This window comes from Tenrec ecaudatus, chromosome 16 (assembly GCF_050624435.1).
Source record: "Tenrec ecaudatus isolate mTenEca1 chromosome 16, mTenEca1.hap1, whole genome shotgun sequence".
Classification (NCBI taxonomy): domain Eukaryota; kingdom Metazoa; phylum Chordata; class Mammalia; order Afrosoricida; family Tenrecidae; genus Tenrec; species Tenrec ecaudatus.
The window spans coordinates 79,892,804-79,912,108 of NC_134545.1; the positions used below are offsets into that span (position 1 = coordinate 79,892,804).

At 49.5% G+C, this 19,305-nt stretch overlaps 1 protein-coding gene across 1 annotated transcript in view; it reads right to left on the reverse strand.

Annotated features, from left to right (window-relative positions):
* Nucleotides 1-1,985: 1,985 nt before the first annotated feature.
* The window catches only part of PDLIM1 (PDZ and LIM domain 1), a 48,645-nt gene continuing 31,325 nt past the window's right edge, over nucleotides 1,986-19,305 (reverse strand). Inside the window, exons 5-7 of the mRNA XM_075535047.1 lie at nucleotides 12,594-12,745; nucleotides 2,848-2,965; nucleotides 1,986-2,496 (exon numbers count right to left, since the gene is read on the reverse strand). Coding sequence (XP_075391162.1) covers nucleotides 2,310-2,496; nucleotides 2,848-2,965; nucleotides 12,594-12,745 — 457 coding nt within the window. The 3' untranslated portion in view covers nucleotides 1,986-2,309. The remainder of the gene's footprint in view (nucleotides 2,497-2,847; nucleotides 2,966-12,593; nucleotides 12,746-19,305) is intronic.

The following is a 19,305-nucleotide window of genomic DNA, read 5'->3' on the forward strand; positions in this document are numbered from 1 at the left end:
AGAACAAACTCACCATGAACCCTCCCCCACCCCCCAGCCAATAGTCTACACAAATCACAGGATGCACAGATATAACCAAATGGAATGAGCCCATTCTTAATTCCACAGTAGACAGTTGGCCAAGGTTGTGTGCTGTATTTGTCACCAGAACGATGGCTTCAAGGCAATCTCAGTGCCTCCTGCCAATGCTCATTTCAGCCATTCAATCCTTGCTGGCCTAATGTCACTGTATGGAAATGCTTCATTTCTTCTTAACCCAATCCAGCAACACCATGCCAACTGGGTCCTTGGGAGAGGAGGAAAGTCGACAACAAAACCACTAAACCAAATCCCCTGGGTCCTCTCAGATGTTGGTCACAGGCATTTTTCACTGGAAAGAAACCAAAATGTTCTTTATAACTCCTAATAGTGGTTTAGGCTCCACCCACATTGAAATTCTCCCTGAGCGCTTGGTTCCTCGCCTATGAAATGCAGCTAAGAGCAACTGCCTTGCCTGTTTGTAGGGTATGTGGTGCTCAAGGGGGTGGGGGGGATGCAATGAATGGGAATGCATCTTGTCATTAGTGAAGTGCGGTTCAACAAAATGAAACATTGCCAGGTCTTGCTCCAGCCTCACAATGACTGCCATGTTTGGGCCGCTGTTAGAGACCCTGTCGATCCATCGTTAGGAGAGGCTACCTCTTGTTCACTCCCTCAATTTTACCAGACTGTTCTCCTCCGGGGACATGTGCCTACGGATATGTCCAAAGCGCATAAGACGAAATCGCGCCATCCTGCACTCTAGGGAGCACCTCTCCCAAAATAGACGTGTCTGTTCTCCTGGCCGTCCGTGGCACATTCAATTTTCTTTGTCAATGCTGTCATTCAAATGTATCGATTCTTCTTCAGTGTTCCGTATTCATTCCCCAACTTTCATTTGCACGTGTGACTATTGGAAATGGCACACTTTCGTCCTCCAGCGGCGTCTCTGCTTTGGAACCCTTTACGGAGAGGTCTGGCAGCAGGCGCGCTCACTGCAGCGTCCTTTGATTTCCTGACTGCTGCCCCCCGTGGGTTGAGGGTGGGTCCAATTGAAATGCAATCATGTTCATTTTTTCTTGCGTATCACGCTCTTGTCTATCGGTCCAAATCGTAGTTTTGGTTTCTCTATATTTTCCTCCGCCGTTTTAAGCCCTAACCTCAAGTGACAGACTAGGGAGGAAGGATCCGCTTCCCCGGGGATATCACAGCAAGGTCATGCCCAGACTGACAGGAGAGCCAGGCTTGTGAACATCCCGGGGCTCCTGGGGAGAGAAGATGCATGAGGCCCTGTGGACCGGAGACCGAGCCTGCAGAGGGCGTGTCCCAAGCGTACCTGTCCAGACAACTGATTCCATAGCTTCTAACAACAAAAGCAACCTACTGGGTAAACAAAACATGGATAAAGTTATTTTTAGCTCTTTCCCCCCTTTTTTACGGGGCGTTTAGAAAATTAAGGCGTCCTGGTTGTGCAGTGGTCAAGCACTTGGCTGCTAACCAAAAAGCCAGAGGTTCAAAGGTAGAAAGATGTGATTGACTGCTTCTAGCAGAGTCCAGCCTTAGGAGCCCTAAAGGGCAAGTCTACTCTGGCCTGTAGGGTGGCCAGGAGTCAGAATCAACCCAGTGATAACTGTTTGTATGAGAAATTTTAAACTAGAAGTAAGCATGTGACTCACTTGGTGTTTCTCTTGGACTATGCTGTAGTACTCATTTATGTCTTCCCTCCCTACACACTGACATGAGTCAGGATGTCATGTTAGCAGCAGAGAAAGAGAATTTGGAGCGAGCTCCAAGGGAAAATCAGCACACTGGCTAGTTCGGATGCCAGCCTCCTCACACTTGAGGGAAAACCGGTCAACTCGCAGGAGCGGGGAAACCAAAGCACGTCAAGGGTCTCAAAAGTCTCCGCAGGCTTGAGGCACAGGACAGCCATACAGTCCAAGGACCACCCACAGTCACCACCCTGCTTCAGAGTTTGTCATTTTATTGATTAAGAAAGAAACCAACGTCAGGCATCCTAAATGCAATTTGATTTCCATTCGGCTGATGTCCCCTCACAGCCTAGAACTGAGATGAAGGCCAAGCACAGCGAGGCTGGTAAGGGGCAAAGAACCAGACAAAGTCCCGCGGAGTGCAACAGGCAGCAAAGGCTCGGGGACACCCCGCTTAATGCGTGGGGACAAACCCGAGGAAAGCGCCGTGCTTTCCAGGAAAGAGAGGGCCAGGACACGAAGAGAACAAGCTGCAGCAGGGCCTGCCTGGAGGGCAGCACTGGGTGGCGCGTCGCCGGGTCACTTGGGGAACACAGTGACCACGTCGTAGCCCTCGGGTGGTGTGACCCGCTCCCGCGCATGCTTTTCACAGTAGATTTGCTCCTCCACGAAGAAGTGGCCCTTCTGTTTCAGGTTGGTGCCGCAGTCGGTGCACACGTAACACTCGGGGTGGCGGTGGCGGTCCCGCAGCTTCACAAACATGCCTCTGCGAGAGAGCGAGGCAGAGAAGAGGCTCGTGAGTGACAAGCGCCTATGGGGGGAGGGGGGGAGGGCACCCAGGCCTCCATTCCAAAAAGGGCTTCTCCCTCCTGGGGGCTAGACATAGTACTCGGGAATCTCGGAAGCCCTTCCTACTGTCACAGAGCGCCCTGCCTTTTCTGTCTCCTGTGTCAGCCTCTTCAGGGCCAAGGAAACTTCCCCCTCCCTCCTGGCTCTGGGGCATGGCACCTGCCTGGCCTCTCGCCTTCGGTTTCCCCCTTCCTGGCCCAAATGCACAAGGCGCGCAGCACATTCTGCATGGCTGTGACTTTCCCAGCGGGCAGGGGCAGGTACTCACACGATGCCAGTGCCGCACTTCTCACAGATGGACAGCTTCTGAGAGTTTCCGATCGATGAAGCCACTTTGGTGACCGGAGCTTTTACACTTCTGAATCCCGAAGGCTTGTTGGGATCCCCTAAAATGAAAATGTACCCCAGTTGGCCCCGGAAGAGCAGAGCCGAACAAGCCTCACCCAGCTCTTTCGGGAGCAACATCATTGTTTAAGCAAGGTCACGGGCACAGGTGTCAATAGACCTGACTCACCTGTGTGATCCTGAGCAAGTTACTTAACCTCTCTGGTCCTTGTCAGCCTGTTCTATAAAACAGGAGATCCCTGTTCCCTTTGTTGTTGTACAAAAAGGATGATCAAACATACACGGGAACCTCCCACAGAACCTAGTACATGGATCAGCTATCCATAATTGAAAACTAATTAATACAAGGAGCCCACAAAGAAGAAGAGAAAGTTTCACTATTTGCAATTGTTGGGATTTCATATGTAGAAAACTCTAAAGACTCAATGACAACAAACAATTGTTGGAAACTATGGAAAGATTCAGAAACATGGCAGGATACAAGATTAACACCAAAAAAATCCATCGGATTCCTGTATACCAACAAAGAGAGCTCTGTGAAAAACAATCAAGAAAACAATACTATTTGCAATAACCTCACAAAAGATGAAATACTTAGAAATAAACCTAACCAGAGAAACAAAAGACTTGTACAAAAAAAACCAAAACCCTATAGAACACTATTATAAGAAATTAAGGGAGACCTAGAAAAAAATGGAAGAACATTGCATGTTCATGGATAGGAAGGCTTAACATTGAGAAAATGTCAATACTACAAAGCAATCTATAAATCCAAAGCAAATTTGATCCAGATCCCATATCATTCTTTAAAGAATCAGAAAAATGAATTACTAACTTTATATGGTGAGGGAAGAGGCCCAGGGTAAGCAAAGAACTTCTGAAGAAGAACAGTCAAATAGGAGGCCTCTTACTAGCCAACCTCAAGACATACCTTGCCGGTCCCTAAGGGAGGAAGGGCAAGTGTGGGTGTGGGGTTTCTCCCAACTCGTCTCCCCCAAATATCTGCCAAACCTAGCTGCTCGCTACACATGGCAAACCACTATACATGTACTTGGAGGTCAACGAAAGCAGGTCAGAGGTTATTCTCCCTGGGGGCTGGTTACCAGCCATCTAAAGCAATCAGACTGTATAGTCCATCCCAGCCAAGGATGACCAAGGTTAGGCTGCTATTTTGTCACGTGTATACCCCCTAGCCCCTCCCCTTCCTATTGTGGGCACACCCCTAGCTCATCCCCTGCCTGTGACATGTATGCCTATTGTAAAGCCCCTACCTGTGACAGGTGTGATTACTGTTTGGGTTGGGTCTGAAGTAGTCAGCCCCATTTGTACTAAGCTGAAGGTCTGGGCCCTTCAATGCTTCCCTGCACATCCCAAAGACCAGCAGCAGATGGAGCCAGATAAGGTAACCAGTGAAACCAGATGTTCCTGGTTCAAAGAAAGCAGCGAGGAGCCAGACAAGCATTTCTCGGAGTTTCCACGCCCCATATGCTAATTGCCATAATCTCCATACATTCCTCACCACCCCTTTAAAAACCCACAACCCCAGCTGCTGAGCACAACTTCCCCTGACCTGTTGGCCCAGGTCACACCCGGAGCCCCCCCTACCCCCCCTTCCCCCCCCTAATAAAGCTATTTCTGTTTCTGCTCTCCCTTGTCCTGTCAGTTATGTCTGTCTTCCTCCCTGTACCTGTTTCCCCTTTACAGTTATCTGTAATCACGCCCCTAAGTATATATGGGCCTTGGCAGAAATAGAGAGAGAACTTCTCCTGCTCTCTCTGCTTGCACTGTGCGCAGACCTGGCTAGTGAGATCATGGCTGTCCAGGAGGTGAACATGCTACCATGAAGTATGTCTGACTTCTTTATTTTACTCTCTCCCATCTCTCCAATTTCTCTGCGACTTTACTATAATGTTTGCATATCATAACCGTACAGCTGTGCCTTCCAAACCCGTGATAGTTGTGAGGGACTGGTTTCCCTCACAAGTGGGAAGTTGAAGCATTGAACTAGAAAGATGAAATGTATGGACTTGGGTGACAGGGAGGATAGAGGTCAAGAAGAGGGAAAAGAGAAATCAGGAGAGAGGGTGGGATAGGATGCAGAGGTAGGGTGGATGAGTGATTTGAACTGTTGAATGCAGGGTGGATGTTCTGAAATGTAAACCCCCACCTAATTCACAATAAAAAATATATGCATCTGTATTATATGTATGTGTGTGTATGTATGTATGAAGCATGAGTGGCACAAGCAGTGTATAGCTGGCTACAAAGCAAGAGGGTGGCAGCTAAAAGTCCCCCTGAAGCTCCACAGAAGAAATGTTTAGGATTTTGAAAATGAGTACGTTCACCAGTGCTTCTGAACAACAATAAGACAATGGAGACCCAGTTCAGACATGTATGATTTCTTTAGGTTGGGTGTGGCAGACTGGAATTGTGTCGACCATGATCCACATCCTCCCTCTGGGCGTGTCTCCTAGGTGGGGTCCTCAGCCCCGGGGTGTTTCTGTCCCCTTGGAAACAGTGTAGCTGTCATCTCTGGTGGGGAGCAGGAGGGTTTCCAGCATCCAGTAGGTGTGACGAGGCCAGTGGTTGTGTGTCATTGGGTCATTTCTGATGGAGCCACACTGTAGGACAGGGGAGAGCTACCCTATAGGTATAGGATGTCCTGGCTGTGAACTTGAAGGAGCAGGTGGCCAGGCCTTTTCCCCACAAGAGCAGGTGAGTGGGTCTGACCTTTCAGTTAGCAGCTGAGCAATGAACCACCGGGATCCTTTGTACAGAGAGAGGCTGCCCTCAAAACTCTGCCCTGGAGCCAAGTCCGACAGAATGGCTCGAAAGGCAGAGTTAGCTCTGCTCCCCTGGGCCCCCGAGGTTATACCCTCCTCTTGCTCCCTCCGGTGGGCCGGTGGGGTTGAACGGCTGACCTTGCAGCCAGCGGCCCAGCAGGTAATGCACGGTGCCACCCCGCAACTGAGACTCCCCTGACTGAAACATCAACTTGAGGAAAGGCTGGAGTCTATCTCACCTGACAATCAGGTTGCAACTTGACCACATCTGGAGGCACAACAGAGATAAATAGCTCACTGGAGGCCAGACACACTCTGCGTCAGATTCCTGTTGACAAGCCACATGGAGACATACTGGAGGAGCCAGAGCCCTGGAGCTGGAGGAGCCACCTAGAGACCCATGCCAGTGCTGACATGCTTCCACCGCCTCTGGATCCACAAGACTTTCCACCCCCTGCCCTGTGATCATCCTGCATTCGGCGTCATTGCATGTGGTATGTGAGTCTGAAGAGGAATTTATAGACGTATCAGACATGTGGGCTGATATCGGACTTATGGACTTGATCTGGACCGGGCTGGGAAGGTTTCTCAATAGGCAACTGCTCTTGTATAGAAAGCTCTTATACACACTGAGTGGCTATGAATTTGTTTCTCTAGTCAACCCAGACTGACACAATAAGGCATCCCAGAGATGGGGAGAGGGATCTCACTAGCATTAAGAAAGATCCAGGAGTGGGCAGTCTCCTTTTAACCCAAGATCCTTGCGCTGAACCTCCCCAATCCAGGAGACACGAGTTGTGACCCCAGAGGCAGGAGGCAGCAGGGTCAGAAAAGTGATGGCAGCCGAGACAACAGAATGGCACAAGACACCAGTAATAGGTTTACCATAATGGGCTTCCTGGCCCAGAGTGAGGAAGCCCAGGGAGGAGGCTTACTGGTGAGTGTGTTTGTCAACCGAGCTAAAGAGCTTCTTACCAGGCGTCCACATGGGACAGAAGATAAGAGGAGGCAAGCCTGAGAAGCTGGGCTAGAAAGAGGCTTGTCTGTGAGAGTTAGGTTTTACATCAACTTGGGCAGACCAGATAGGATCGGACATAGCATGGTCAGCTCCACGATGAGATCTTCTGTGAAGCAGCCCAGCAACTATGAGGGGAATGCTGATGTTGATGCTGGGTTCCACTAAGTCAGTCCCAACTCACAGTGACCCTGTGTCCAGCAGAAGGAAACGCCGCCCAGTACGGCGGCCACTGTGTCACTCCATCCCTCGAGGGGCCTCCTCTTTTATGCTGCCCCTCTATTTACCAAGCATGATGTCCTTTGGGGACTGGTCTCTCCTGACAGCATGTTCCAAACGCATGAGATGAGCCCTCGCCATCCTTGCCTCTAAGGAGCATTCTGGGCTGTACTTCTTCCAAGACAGATTTGTTTGTTCTTGTGGCTGTCTGATACTTTCCAGGTTCTTCACCAACAACATAGTTCAAATGCATTGATTGTTCTTTGGTCTTCCTTATTCAATGTCCAACTTTCGCACCCGTATGAGGCAATTAAAAATACCATGGCTTGAGGAGAATGAGTCTCCTTGATCTGATCACAGCCTTGATCTAATGGAGGGAAGTTTCATTCAGGGTGTGGCCCATGCTTAGAATAAATGTCCTGTGTGTGAAAGCTACGTCACTGTGTTAGTCCAGGTAGACTAGAGAAACCAATCCATAGAAACACTCATTCATATGTGTTTAAGACAGAGTTTTATATGAAGAGTAATTGTACACTCAAAAAGGATCCCAGCCCAGTCCAGTCCAAGCCCATAAGTCTGATCTTAGCCCATATGTCTGACTGAAACCAATCTATACAGTCCTCTTCAGATTCATGAAACACATGCAATGATGCTGAAAGCAGGATGATCCCAGGCCGGTGGGTAGAAAGTCTTTGGATCCAGTGGCGTAGTAAGCATCTCAGTGCTGGCAGGGGTCTCCAGTTTCCAGGACACAGGGTCTATCAGCATAGTGCCATGTGTCTTGTCAGTAGAGCGTCTCCCAGGGAATGAGTCCAGGGAGTGTCTCCTGACTCCAAGGAGGAAAATCCAGAATTCTCAGGAGAAGGCCATGCCCACACAGAGGCCTTATGGGCTATGACCGGACTGACAGACTAGACTCCAGAGAGGTCAAATCCCAAACTGACACCAGATGATGTAACCTGGTTTTCTCCAGGGAAGAAGACATCCAAGCCAAGGGCAATAAGTTAAGTGTGGCCATGTGGCTAAGCTCTGGTTAATAAAATGTAAATGGAGCCGTGGCGTGGGGCTTCTGGGAAAAAGCTAACACATCTAAAATGGGGACGTCCGTAACTGGTCCTTGCTCCCTTTTCCCTCCTTCCTACACGTCTTGACTTGAGTCACATACAGCACCTTCCTGTGTTGATCAGCACGGGTAAGAGGGTGAGGGCCAGGGCTGATGACTGCCATTAGAAAAAGGCGTCGGCAGCACCGCAGAGCCAGGTGCGGAGCTTGCACTTCAGGCCCATGTGCTTGGCTCTTGTCCTGGAGGGCCCGAGTCCCTAGTTTGGTCACCATCTCACTTGTAACCTTAGAAAACCCTCTGAGCCTCTCCAGGGTTGTTTTTCACATCTGTCAGTTGGGGTTAACAAGCTGGCTTAGTCGGTTGACTAGAGAAATAAATCCACAGGCACTCATGTGTATAAGGAAGAGTTTGAAATAAAGAGTAATTGTCTATTAAGAAAACACCTCAGTCCGGTGCAGGTAGAGTCCATAAGTCCGGTATCAGCCCACATGTCCAATACCAATCTATAAATTCCTCTTCAGACTCATGCAGCACAGGCAAGGTTACAGAACGCAAGGGGCAGTAGAAGCATCTCAGCGCTGGCAGGGGCCTCCACGTGGTTTCCCCAGCTCCATCAGCGTCGCTCCATGTGTCTTTTCTCAGCAGGAAGATGAAGCAGAGTGTGGGTCTGTCTCCAGTGACCTGTTTATCTCTGTAGCGCCTCCAAATGAGGCCATCAAGCTGCGACCTGATGGACAGGCTAAACTCCACCCCTTCCCTCTTAATCATCTCAAGTTGACGCCTCAGAAATAGTTGTAAAGATCAAATACCATAAATTGTGCCAAGGCTCAAGGATGGGGCTTATGTTTGAAACCCATCAACTGAGCTAGCTCCCAGGTCAGCCTTCGCCTGTCCGTGCGTGAGCTCTGACGCCCGAGGCCCCAAGTACCTGCTAGATACTCTGCCTTGTAGATAGTCACATGCTACATGCATATAGATGCCTGTGTCTCGTGCTGAGACGATACAACCAAACATCCCCGACTCAACAATTTCTACGTGGGCAGTTCCGTGACAATGACCACATTCTGCAGGCTCGGCAGCCATTTTCCTCACCGTTTGCAAGTTCTTCCAGCACGACTAGCAGAACCCCAATGCCCCTAAGCCAAAACTCTTCTCCACCCTCGCTCCCGCTCTTTGCAAGCTGTCCTACTTTCAATCGCCCATGAGCGAGCGCTGGTCGGTGAGTGAGGAGGACGACAGAAGAACCGATGCGTTGGAATGACGCTCTTGGCACAGAACAGCCAATGCACGTGGACCGCCAGAAGAAGAACCAGCTCCGTCTTGGAAACACTACAGGCAGAATACGCCACTGAAGCGACAATGGTGAGGTTTCCCCGCCCACCCTTTGGAGATACTCTCAGGAGGAACCAGCCCTGGAGAAAGACACCATGCTTGATAGAGAGTCATGGGGAAAAGATGAAGGGCCGCAAGAAGCTGGGTGACAGCGTGGGTAGGTCAGGCTCACACCTAACAACGATTGTGAGGCTGGTGCGGGAGCACGCAGTGTTGGGATGTGTTGTCCATGGGAACACTGAGAGACGCAACTGACAGGCTGGCGCCCCACACCAGTAACAATAGCTCCCATCCCTGGTAACCTGTTATCTTTAGTTTATAGGTATTTGCTTATTTAATGGAAATGAGATGATACAGTATTTGATCTTTAGGTTGATATGATTTTTAGCAGTAAAAGTGTCTTATTCTAACAACAGCCCAGTATTAGGAGATATTTGTGGTGGGTAGAAATGTCGACCAAGAGATAGATGCGTTTTTCTAATTCTCACAAGCGGTCCCCTGTACATCCGCAGCCCCCAGGCTACGTGCCTTCTGACAAAGTATCTTTCTACGACATAGGCCTTGGGACTTTGCCCCATCTGTGCATAACTCCTCTGGAGAATTGGGTTTGGTGCCCCTTCCTGGTTGCCTGGGACACCCACCCCTCCACACACACTCTCTCTGCCCCTGTCCTGTCCAGGCGTCTGCCTGCTGCTCTGCTCCCCTCTCCCCAGGGCGCCCACCTGCCTGGACAGTTGTTACACCGTTGCTGGACACTTGGTGGTCCCATGAGATACCTGCCTCACATCAGGCTCCAAAGGTGGTGTTGGTGCAGGGCAGCCAGCAAGCGTCAGCAAGGGTCACCACCACCCCGCCCCCCTCCAGAGGTAATCGCCCTCTGCAGCAGGACTGGCTGCAGATTTAGCTTCTTGGGGAGGCCTTCGGGACTTGAAAGCTCCTCTATTGAATACACTCAACACCTGGGCTTCCTCCCCATCTTGTAACTTGTTTAGATTGTGGTAATCTACCCCGACAAGAACTCAGGAGAAAAGTGCTTCGTGTCTGCTAAGAGACACTGTGCTGCCAGCAATATCCCCTTTGCTTGCAGGGTCTCTGTGACGGAAGGAAGTGTCTTTCTCGGTGCTGCTGGAAGGAGATGACGGGGAAGGGAGGCTTTAAAGAACAGACCGGAATGTTCTTAAAGTTCTGGAGGCTGAAAGTCTATTTCAAGGTCTTGACAAGGTGGGTTCTTCCTTGTAGATAGTCCAGATGTACCACAGGCTTATAGATGATCCTGCCAGGGGATCTGTCGTTCCTTGTGTGCCCCTGTTTCTATGTCTAACCTGCTCTCTTCGTAACAGCAATTCTCAACCTGTGAGTCATGACCCCTCTGGGGGGTCGAACGACCCTTTCACAGGGGTCACCCGATTCATAACATTAGCAATATGAGAGTGATGAAGTAGCAATGAAAATAATGTTATGTTTGGGGGTCCCCACCACATGAGGAACTGTATGAAAGGGTCACGGCCTGAGGAAGTTTGAGAACCACTGCTTTTAAACTCAGAAGTGATTAGGTTTAGGACCTGCCTCACCTGACTCTGATGCAATCTAATGAACAGAACCAAGAAAACCCAAATTGCAAACATCGACAGAATGACATCGACAGGTACAAACCTCAAGCAAGCCCTACTCATGGGGACGCTGAAGGACAGAGAACAGCCTCGGGCTTCCAGAGCTGGGATCTCTAGGCAAGCAGGACTGCCACACACCCAGAGAGCAGCCGGTGGGGTCGGACCATTAACCTTGCAGTTTGCAACCCAGCGCTTAACCCGCTGCACCTTGAACATTCCGTCCATAAAAGGAATTAGGAGCCGCTGCAATACCTACGTTGCTGTCAACTTGGCTGGGAAGAGTCACGCGGTTGGGCAGTAAAGGCCTAGTCATCCCCCACATTGCCATCACCTCCATAAGCCAACGCACGGCCATATTGCCTGTGACCCTGGGCACCTTCAGTGGCCGGCCACCAGCAGCCTGCCTTCTGACCCGCTGACCCTAGAGTCATCCACGTCTGCAGTCTGATGTCAGCCTGTTGGGTTCCTACCGATGTTGAGTTACTTTATCAGCCCCCAAAGCTACTTGAGTCAGGAAAAGGCTCCGACTTAATATCTGGCCCAAAGTTGCCCACATCTACTGTGATGTGAGCCATCTTCTTGATATGAAGTTCTCTTCTTATCTATCTATCTAGATATAGCTATCTATAGTGTACCAGATGACACTGATGCTTTGGTCTTTGGTCACTGTGTTAGGTTGGGTTCTCTAGACAAGCAAAAATCGATGACAATATCAATCCCTTTATCTAGATTTTCACTGATTTTGCTTCTCTAGAGAACCCAGCCTAATACAGCCACACACACACACACAACCCAAACACCAGAATGTCATCATCTGGCAGATTCCGATTCATAACACTCCTATATGGGGTTTGTGAGACTGTAAATCTTTACAGGGGCAGACGGTCTCATCTGTCCCCACAGAGCGCCTGGTAGGTTTGAACCAAGGACTTTGTGGCTAACAGCCCAACACCTTCCCCATTAACTGTGCCACCACCATTTAATCCACAGCAGTAAGTAATGAACCACAGCATGGACTAATCTTTAGGTCAGGCTGACAACTATCATGGGGGGCGGGGGGCACACCTTGAAGGGAAGGGCTTAGTCAGAAACCACATCATCTTAATTTAGTCTGAATAAGTGAGTGTAAAACCCTTCAAATAAGAGAAAAGTTCTGCCCATCCCCGTCAGCACTAGGATGTAAACAGAATCTGCAGAGCGCATTTGGTCGGATGCCCATAAGTCCCGGAGAAGAGCCTGAGACCCAAGATCCCCCAGCTGCCCTGGGGTGGAATTGGCAGCTCCACCCTCATCAAGATCAACCTTCTCTAGCCTGGCCTCCAGCACCAGACCCATGACTCTCACTGGCAGGCTTAGCTCATATTCCTCGCTGGGAGGACCAACTGAAAAAGGTCCCAAAGCACACCAACAGAATCCCACGGTCAAGTTCATGCTCTGGCCTCCCTATCTACTGTACATGGGACAAGAAACAGGCCACTAGGTAGGTACTAAGCTTCTTCAAGCCCCAGCAGGAAGGAGAGTCATTCGCTCCCTTTTTTGTGCTTTTTCCACCCATTCTAGACTGGCCTCACCTGGGTTTCCTTAAGAACTGGGTCCTCCCTCAGGTCACACAACAGGACTTTGAAACACACTCCTCAGGTTCCTTACCTTTCTCCTCAGATTCCAGAATTTCTTGCAAAACCAGGAATGAAGTGGACTGTTTGGGAGGCTCATTTAACTCCTGTTTCTCCTGAAGCATCTTGTAAACTTCAGATTCTTTGTCGATGACGAGGCCGCTTGGAGGCTGAGAATGCTCTAAGCTGTGAAAAAAATGTTTGGAAATTCATTAGGACATGCCGGAGGTTATGAAAACAAACAAACAACCAAACACAGAAATATCCGACACCCTCTTCAAGCAAACACATCCTTGAATCAAATGACAGAAATCAGCCCAAGGAATGGACCCCTCTCCACGCAGCCACAGACCTGCCAAGTCCGAGGGGTACTTACAGGCGGGGCTGCCGGCCGCTTCAAGGCCCTAAGAGGCTATTTCCCCAAGTGAGTCTTAGAAATTCTGCTCCTTTGGGGCCTCACCCCCTGGAATGCTTCTTTTTAAACTACATAAACAATATTACATCGAGAACATTTGAAAGAGGGAGAATGCCAACCACAACGTGACCACTGAAAAGTCAGCTGGCTACATGCATTCCATGCACAGCGCAGCATGGCGGTGCCCTTTGGTCCTGATGATATCAAAGGGCTTCCCGATCGCCACAAACGCCTCATGACTTTCCTTATCCCGGGCAGAGAGGGCCCTGCCTTCCCTGCTTCACAAGGTTCATGGCAGAGATGAAATATGAACGTGCTTTAGAAACGGTACAGTGCTGGTTGGGGAGCAGAGGTTTCCATTCGGGCGCAGATGAATTCTCTCTGCGTCCTGTCTCTCTCCACTGAGACGGCATCTGGGACAACTGCTCGACTCCTGGGCCATTTTCAGGTCACCACTCAGGTCTCCAGCCAGAAGCTGAGTGAATCACAGTGATGAAACCCCGGCCACTTCCCTTTCACTGCGCAGTCTTACAGGAGAGGTGGGACAAAGAGGACAAAGGTGAAGTAGAAAGACCCATCAGCCAGCCCCTGTCAGGTGTCATTTGGAAAGGGGACAGCAGTGGCCATTCCTCTGTTCATACCTGCGGTCTCTGCCTGTGTCTCTTTCCTCCCACCTGCCCTGGCTGTGGACTGGGCCCCTTTCATCAGCAGGACTCCCGTGGACCCCCTAGGCCAGGGTAGAACTGCCCCTGAGTTTCCGAGACAGGGACTCTTTCTGGGAGTGGAAAGCCTCGTCTTTGTCCCGCCTCCCTAGGACAGGAAAAACCACGTCGCTCTCTGCCCCCCTTCTCAGCCCTGCTGTGTGAGTTCTACGCCGGACTCTTTCTTAGAGTTCTGTGTTCTGAGGTCACCCTACAATGAACGGATTGCATTTTTTAAAACAAATTTTTCCTCTATGACACTTAGAACTATTTTCAAGTCAAGGTCAGAACCCTGGAATGTTTCTGGGAAGAGCATTCCATCTTCTTTGGGGAATGGTATGTCTGGAAGCCACTGAGGGAATACTAAACACGACAGAACCCGAACCACCAGGTCATCGTCCTGTGTTCTCCCAACAAACAACTCTTCAAAGTATCCCCATGGTCAACAATTTTTAAAAATCATCATTGTTCTCAAATAATGACATCATTCCATGACTATTTAGAAAGTATTTGCCACATTCATTCCTTTATAGGGTTTTTATTTATCTATTTTTTGGAAGCATAATACACTCGTGCTCAATTAAAAAATAGCCTACTCCATACGATAGTCTCCATACGATAGTCTCCTACTCCAAAAAATAGTCTCCATACGATCTTAGACATTGAAGACACAAACCACGCTAATATTTTTCTTAAATTCTAGAGGGAAAGCATATACTTAAAAAAAGAAGAAGAGAGGGGGCAAAATCGCATTCTTGTTTTTATATATAGTAACAGCAATGACATAAAGAATTCTACGATGATGTGATTTCAGAACATAAAATAAACAGAACTGAGTCGCCAAGGGGAAAGGTTTAGTGAGTGGGAGGCAGGAAGTAACCACATTCTTCTAAGCCCAGTCTTTGGGGTCTGAGCTAACAAAATACAAGATTTTAATCAAAGTCAAGTCCTCTGCATTACGCTCCATGTTCAGCACACTTGGCCTGCCTATTCACCATGTGTCTGAAGGTCTGACATTCTCTCCATTACTGTGGGCCCTGACCTCAGAGGCTAAAGCTAAGAAAAGAGTGTCACTTTGGAGATGTCACAGCTAGTGGGCGCTCAGCCTGACGCAGCGGCTGTCAGAGGCAGGTGGTCAAAGACCACAGGGTCTTCAGAAGCTATGACACATCCCATAAGCTCATCTACCTCCGAGGTGAATCTCTGAGGCGAAGGGAGACATGTGCGCCACTGGGGCCTGTTCCTGCAGAAAACTAGCTGAGGCGAAGGTCAAAAGGCCAAGGAAGACCAAGAGCAGCCCACACCTAGAAGGTCTCGTCTGTCAGAACAATGAAGTGACCCAAAATCCAAACCCACAGCTACCGGCTAAGTGAATTCCGACTCCTAGTGACCCCAACAGGACAGAAGATAACTGCTCATTAGGGCTTCCGGAGCTGTGAATTCAAACCAGAGCACAGAGCCGCAGCTCTCTCCTCTAGAGAGGTTGGTGGGTTTGAACTGGTGACCTTGCGGTTCACGGCCCAAAATTTAACACATGCTTAGGTAAGAGGGAGGCTTGCAAAAAAGAAAAAAGACGGAGGCAGGCGAATGTAGGAGAAGTGAAAAAGTTAAGGGACACAGAAAGGAAGACTGTCACACATACACCATCTGGCAAGAGTTACCCAGGAGTCGAGGGTAGACATGCAGGATGAACGGGTGTGGGAGAGACAGACATGGAAGAGGTGTGACAGAGGATATTGTAGTACGTGAATATTACTTTTGCTGCAAATACATCCGTGAATGTGGTGGAGCCTACAGGGGACACATTTCTTTTTTTTTTTTAATTTTAACAATTTATTAGGGGCCCATACAATTCTTATCACAGTTCATACATATACATACATCAATTGTATAAAGCACATCTGTACAGTCTTTGCCTTAATCATTTTTTCTCCTCTTTTCTTTTTTTACATTTTATTAGGGACTCATACAACTCTTATCACCATCCATACATATACATACATCAATTGTATAAAGCACATCCATACATTCCCTGCCCCAAACATTCTCAAGGCATTTGCTCTCCACTTAAGCCCCTTGCATCAGGTCCTCTTTCCCCCCCCCCTCCCTCCCCTTTCCCCCCTCCCTCATGTGCCCTTGGTAATTTATACCTCGTTATTTTGTCATATCTTGCCCTATCCGGAGTCTCCCTTCCCCCCTTCTCTGCTGTCCCTCTCCCAGGGAAGAGGTCACATGTGGATCCTTGTAATCAGTTCCCCCTTTCCAACCCACTCACCCTCCACTCTCCCAGCATCGTCCCTCACACCCTTGGTCCTGAAGGTATCATCCACCCTGGATTCCCTGTACCTCCAGCCCTCATATGTACCAGTGTACAGCCTCTGCCCTATCCAGCCCTGCAAGGTAGAATTCGGATCATGGTAGTTGGGGGGAGGAAGCATCCAGGATCTGGGGGAAAGCTGTGTTCTTCATCGGTACTACCTCGCACCCTAATTAACCCATCTCCTCTCCTAAACGCCTCTATGAGGGGATCTCCATTGGCCGACACTTGGGCCTTGGGTCTCCACTCTGCACTTCCCCCTTCATTTAATATGGTATATATATACATATACACATATATACACACACTTATATCATTGTTTTTTTTGCATGATTCCTTATACCTGGTCCCTTGGCACCTCGTGATAGCACTGGCCGGTGTGCTTCTTCCATGTGGGCTTTTTTGCTTCTGAGCTTGATGGCCGCTTGTTCACCTTCAAGCCTTTAAGACCCCAGACACTATCTCTTTTGATAGCCGGGCACCATCAGCTTTCTTCACCACATTTGCTTATGCACCCATTTGTCTTCAGCGATCCTATCATGGAGGTGGGGGACACACTTCTTAGACGTAACAAAATACCTTGGAGGAATAAGCTGCTAGGCCTGGGAGCTCAGGACCATGGAGACACCAAGGTACGGAGAGTGGGGTATCAACTCCAGAGGGAGGAGGGTAGGCTGGGGAAAGACTACAAAATGGTAGTAATCGTGGGATAGTCTGTGTATTGATTGCATCAGTATTCTGGTTCCCATACTGTTCTATAGATTTTCAAGGGATTATTGAAACTGGGTAGAGGTCATGGGTTGGTTTTTTTCTGTATTCTTTCCCATACTGCATGCATTGCAAAATACACGGGCAGGCTATGTGGTCTTGAAAGAAAATCTTTTTTCCCTACATGATGAAAGCTAAGAGACAACTGGAAATGATACACACAAGATTTAGGTACTTGATTTCTATGGGGTGGGAATGAAGGTGGAAGATTGACTCAGATAAACCCTTCCTACTTATGTCTCAGATCTCGGGATACTGATAAATTTCAAAAGGTTGAAATCATACAAAGTATTTTCTCTCATCGTAAGAAAGTGAAACTGGAAATCAATGCCCAAAAATAAAACTGGAAAATAGACCAACAATTGCTTGCTTATGGAAATTAAGCGATATAAACTACCAGCGACTCAAACAAATCAAACCCCACTGCTATCGAGTCGATTCCAACTTTTAGCGACCCTGCATAGGGTTGCCAGGACTACTAAACTTCATGAAAACAGACAGACAGCCTCAACTTTATCCCAACGAGCAGCAGGTGGGTTTGAACTGCTGACTTTGTAGTTGGCAGACCAACACCTAACTTACAGCACCACCAGGACTCCTTACCAATGGAGGAAGACATTCCAGCCTGGTTACTCCATTGTTCATCCCGGAAAAAATGCACTCATGGGAAACCCTATTCAATCCCTTGTTAGAAAGGGAGCCTGGGCTGAGTCCTCTCTAAAGCTCAGTCTTCAAAGGCCTAGATGCTGGACATGTGATAAGAAGCCAGAGGAGTAATTATGGGCCCCAGGCGAAGAGGGGAGGACAGCCAGACACCAGAACCAGTTCTCCGAGGCTCTGGGCAAGTTTAGCTGGAGGAGCAAGCAGCCACCTGCAAGGTAGAAGTTTTCTTCTGACCCGTCTCCAACTGAGTCAGGGTTAGGACAGTTCCTCTGACATCATTTGAACAGAGAACAATGCATCTCTTTATTTCCACTGCACCTGACTTAGAAATCTGTCTCCCTGGTGCTTGGGGGAGTGCCCAGAGAACACAGCTTGGTAGAGCTGGTCTCCCAGGGCAGCTGTGTTGGTAAGGGAAACTCACGTCAGCAGAGAGCCACCCCCTACCCACTGACCTCTCTGAACTGCGTGTAGGACATTAGCTCTCTGGGAGCCAGAGGGAGCTACATCCGCTTCAAGTTTGTCTCTGGGTGATCCAAACAGCTAAGGGCTTGACTACTAACAGAAAGGTGTGCAGTTCAGGTGCCTCGGGGGTTAGGAGACCCTCAGAAAGCTGAGGGACGGTGCTGGCTGGCTGAGCTAAAACCACAATGCTAGGAAAGAGGTCTTGAGTGTATCTCATAGCAAAAGCTTCTCTACAACAGTTGTCTACATGCACCCACCCTCTGGAGGCCCCACCCCAAGCCATGGATCTGGAGTCCTTCCTGGGCAGTGACATCGGTGATGACAGGCATTGACGAAGTCAGCCAGGGTCAGCCGCCTCTCACTGCATCCTCTCCTTACCTGTGGGCAAGTCGGTTAGGATGGTCCCCACTGCCCAGAGGAGCAGACTGCGACCTGAGAGACAGTGACCTGGTTTCCTCAAGGTCCCCAAGTAGTTAGAGGAAAAGTCGGGATTCAGGCTCAGGCCCCTCCTGGTGCATACTTGGGACCTTGAGGAAAATACCAGGCAGCGTCACATAAATAATCAAACCCAGGCCATTTCTGAAGTACCAGAAAATGAGCAAGAAAACAAAAACCACACTCATGGTCATCGAGTCGTGTCTCACACTCCTGGGCAGAGTAGGACTGCACACCACAGGGTCTTCAAGGCCGTGATCCCTTAGGAGCAGGTCACCAGGGCTTTCCCCTGAGGCACCTGAGTGGGTTCGAACCGACCACCTTTCCGTCTGCCATCAAATCCTTAGCTGCTTGAACCATCCAGGGACAAACTCGTAGCGCACGTAGGTCCCTCTGGCTCCCGGAGTGCTAAGGCCCTACACTTAGTTCAAAGAGGTCAGAGGGTAGGGGGTGGCTCTCTGCCTTTCCTCTGCCCACCTGGTACCCAACAGTGATGTCACACAGAAGGCCTCTCACTGGGGGCCTTCCCAGTTTCACCCAGAAATGGCATCTGCGTTCCTGTCCCAGAAGGCCTACAAGAGAGACAGCCACACATACCCCCCCCCAAGATGCTTTGAAGTGCAGGGGACAAAGAAACCCGGAGTGGGCCCCCAGGCAATCAGGGGTGATCTCAGACACTGAGTATGCGGTGCGCCAATTCACAGACTAAACAGTCAGGGTGAGCAAGGGCTTGGGACTTGTGCTGAGTGAGCGAGCAAGGTTGCCTGCCCTGGGGCCGCTGGGCTACCAGGAGAGTCTCGGTTGGGATTGAACGCAAGCGGCCCCTCTAGGAATTCCTCCTAAAACAGGGGCCCCAGATAAGGCAGCACAGCTGATTCCGGCAGCTCCTTAGGCGTTGGCTGGTTCTCCATCCATCCTCCAAGAGTTTGGGATGGAGAGGAGGTGAGACCAGAAAGGAGACTAGCAATAGCGGCTCTCGGACACA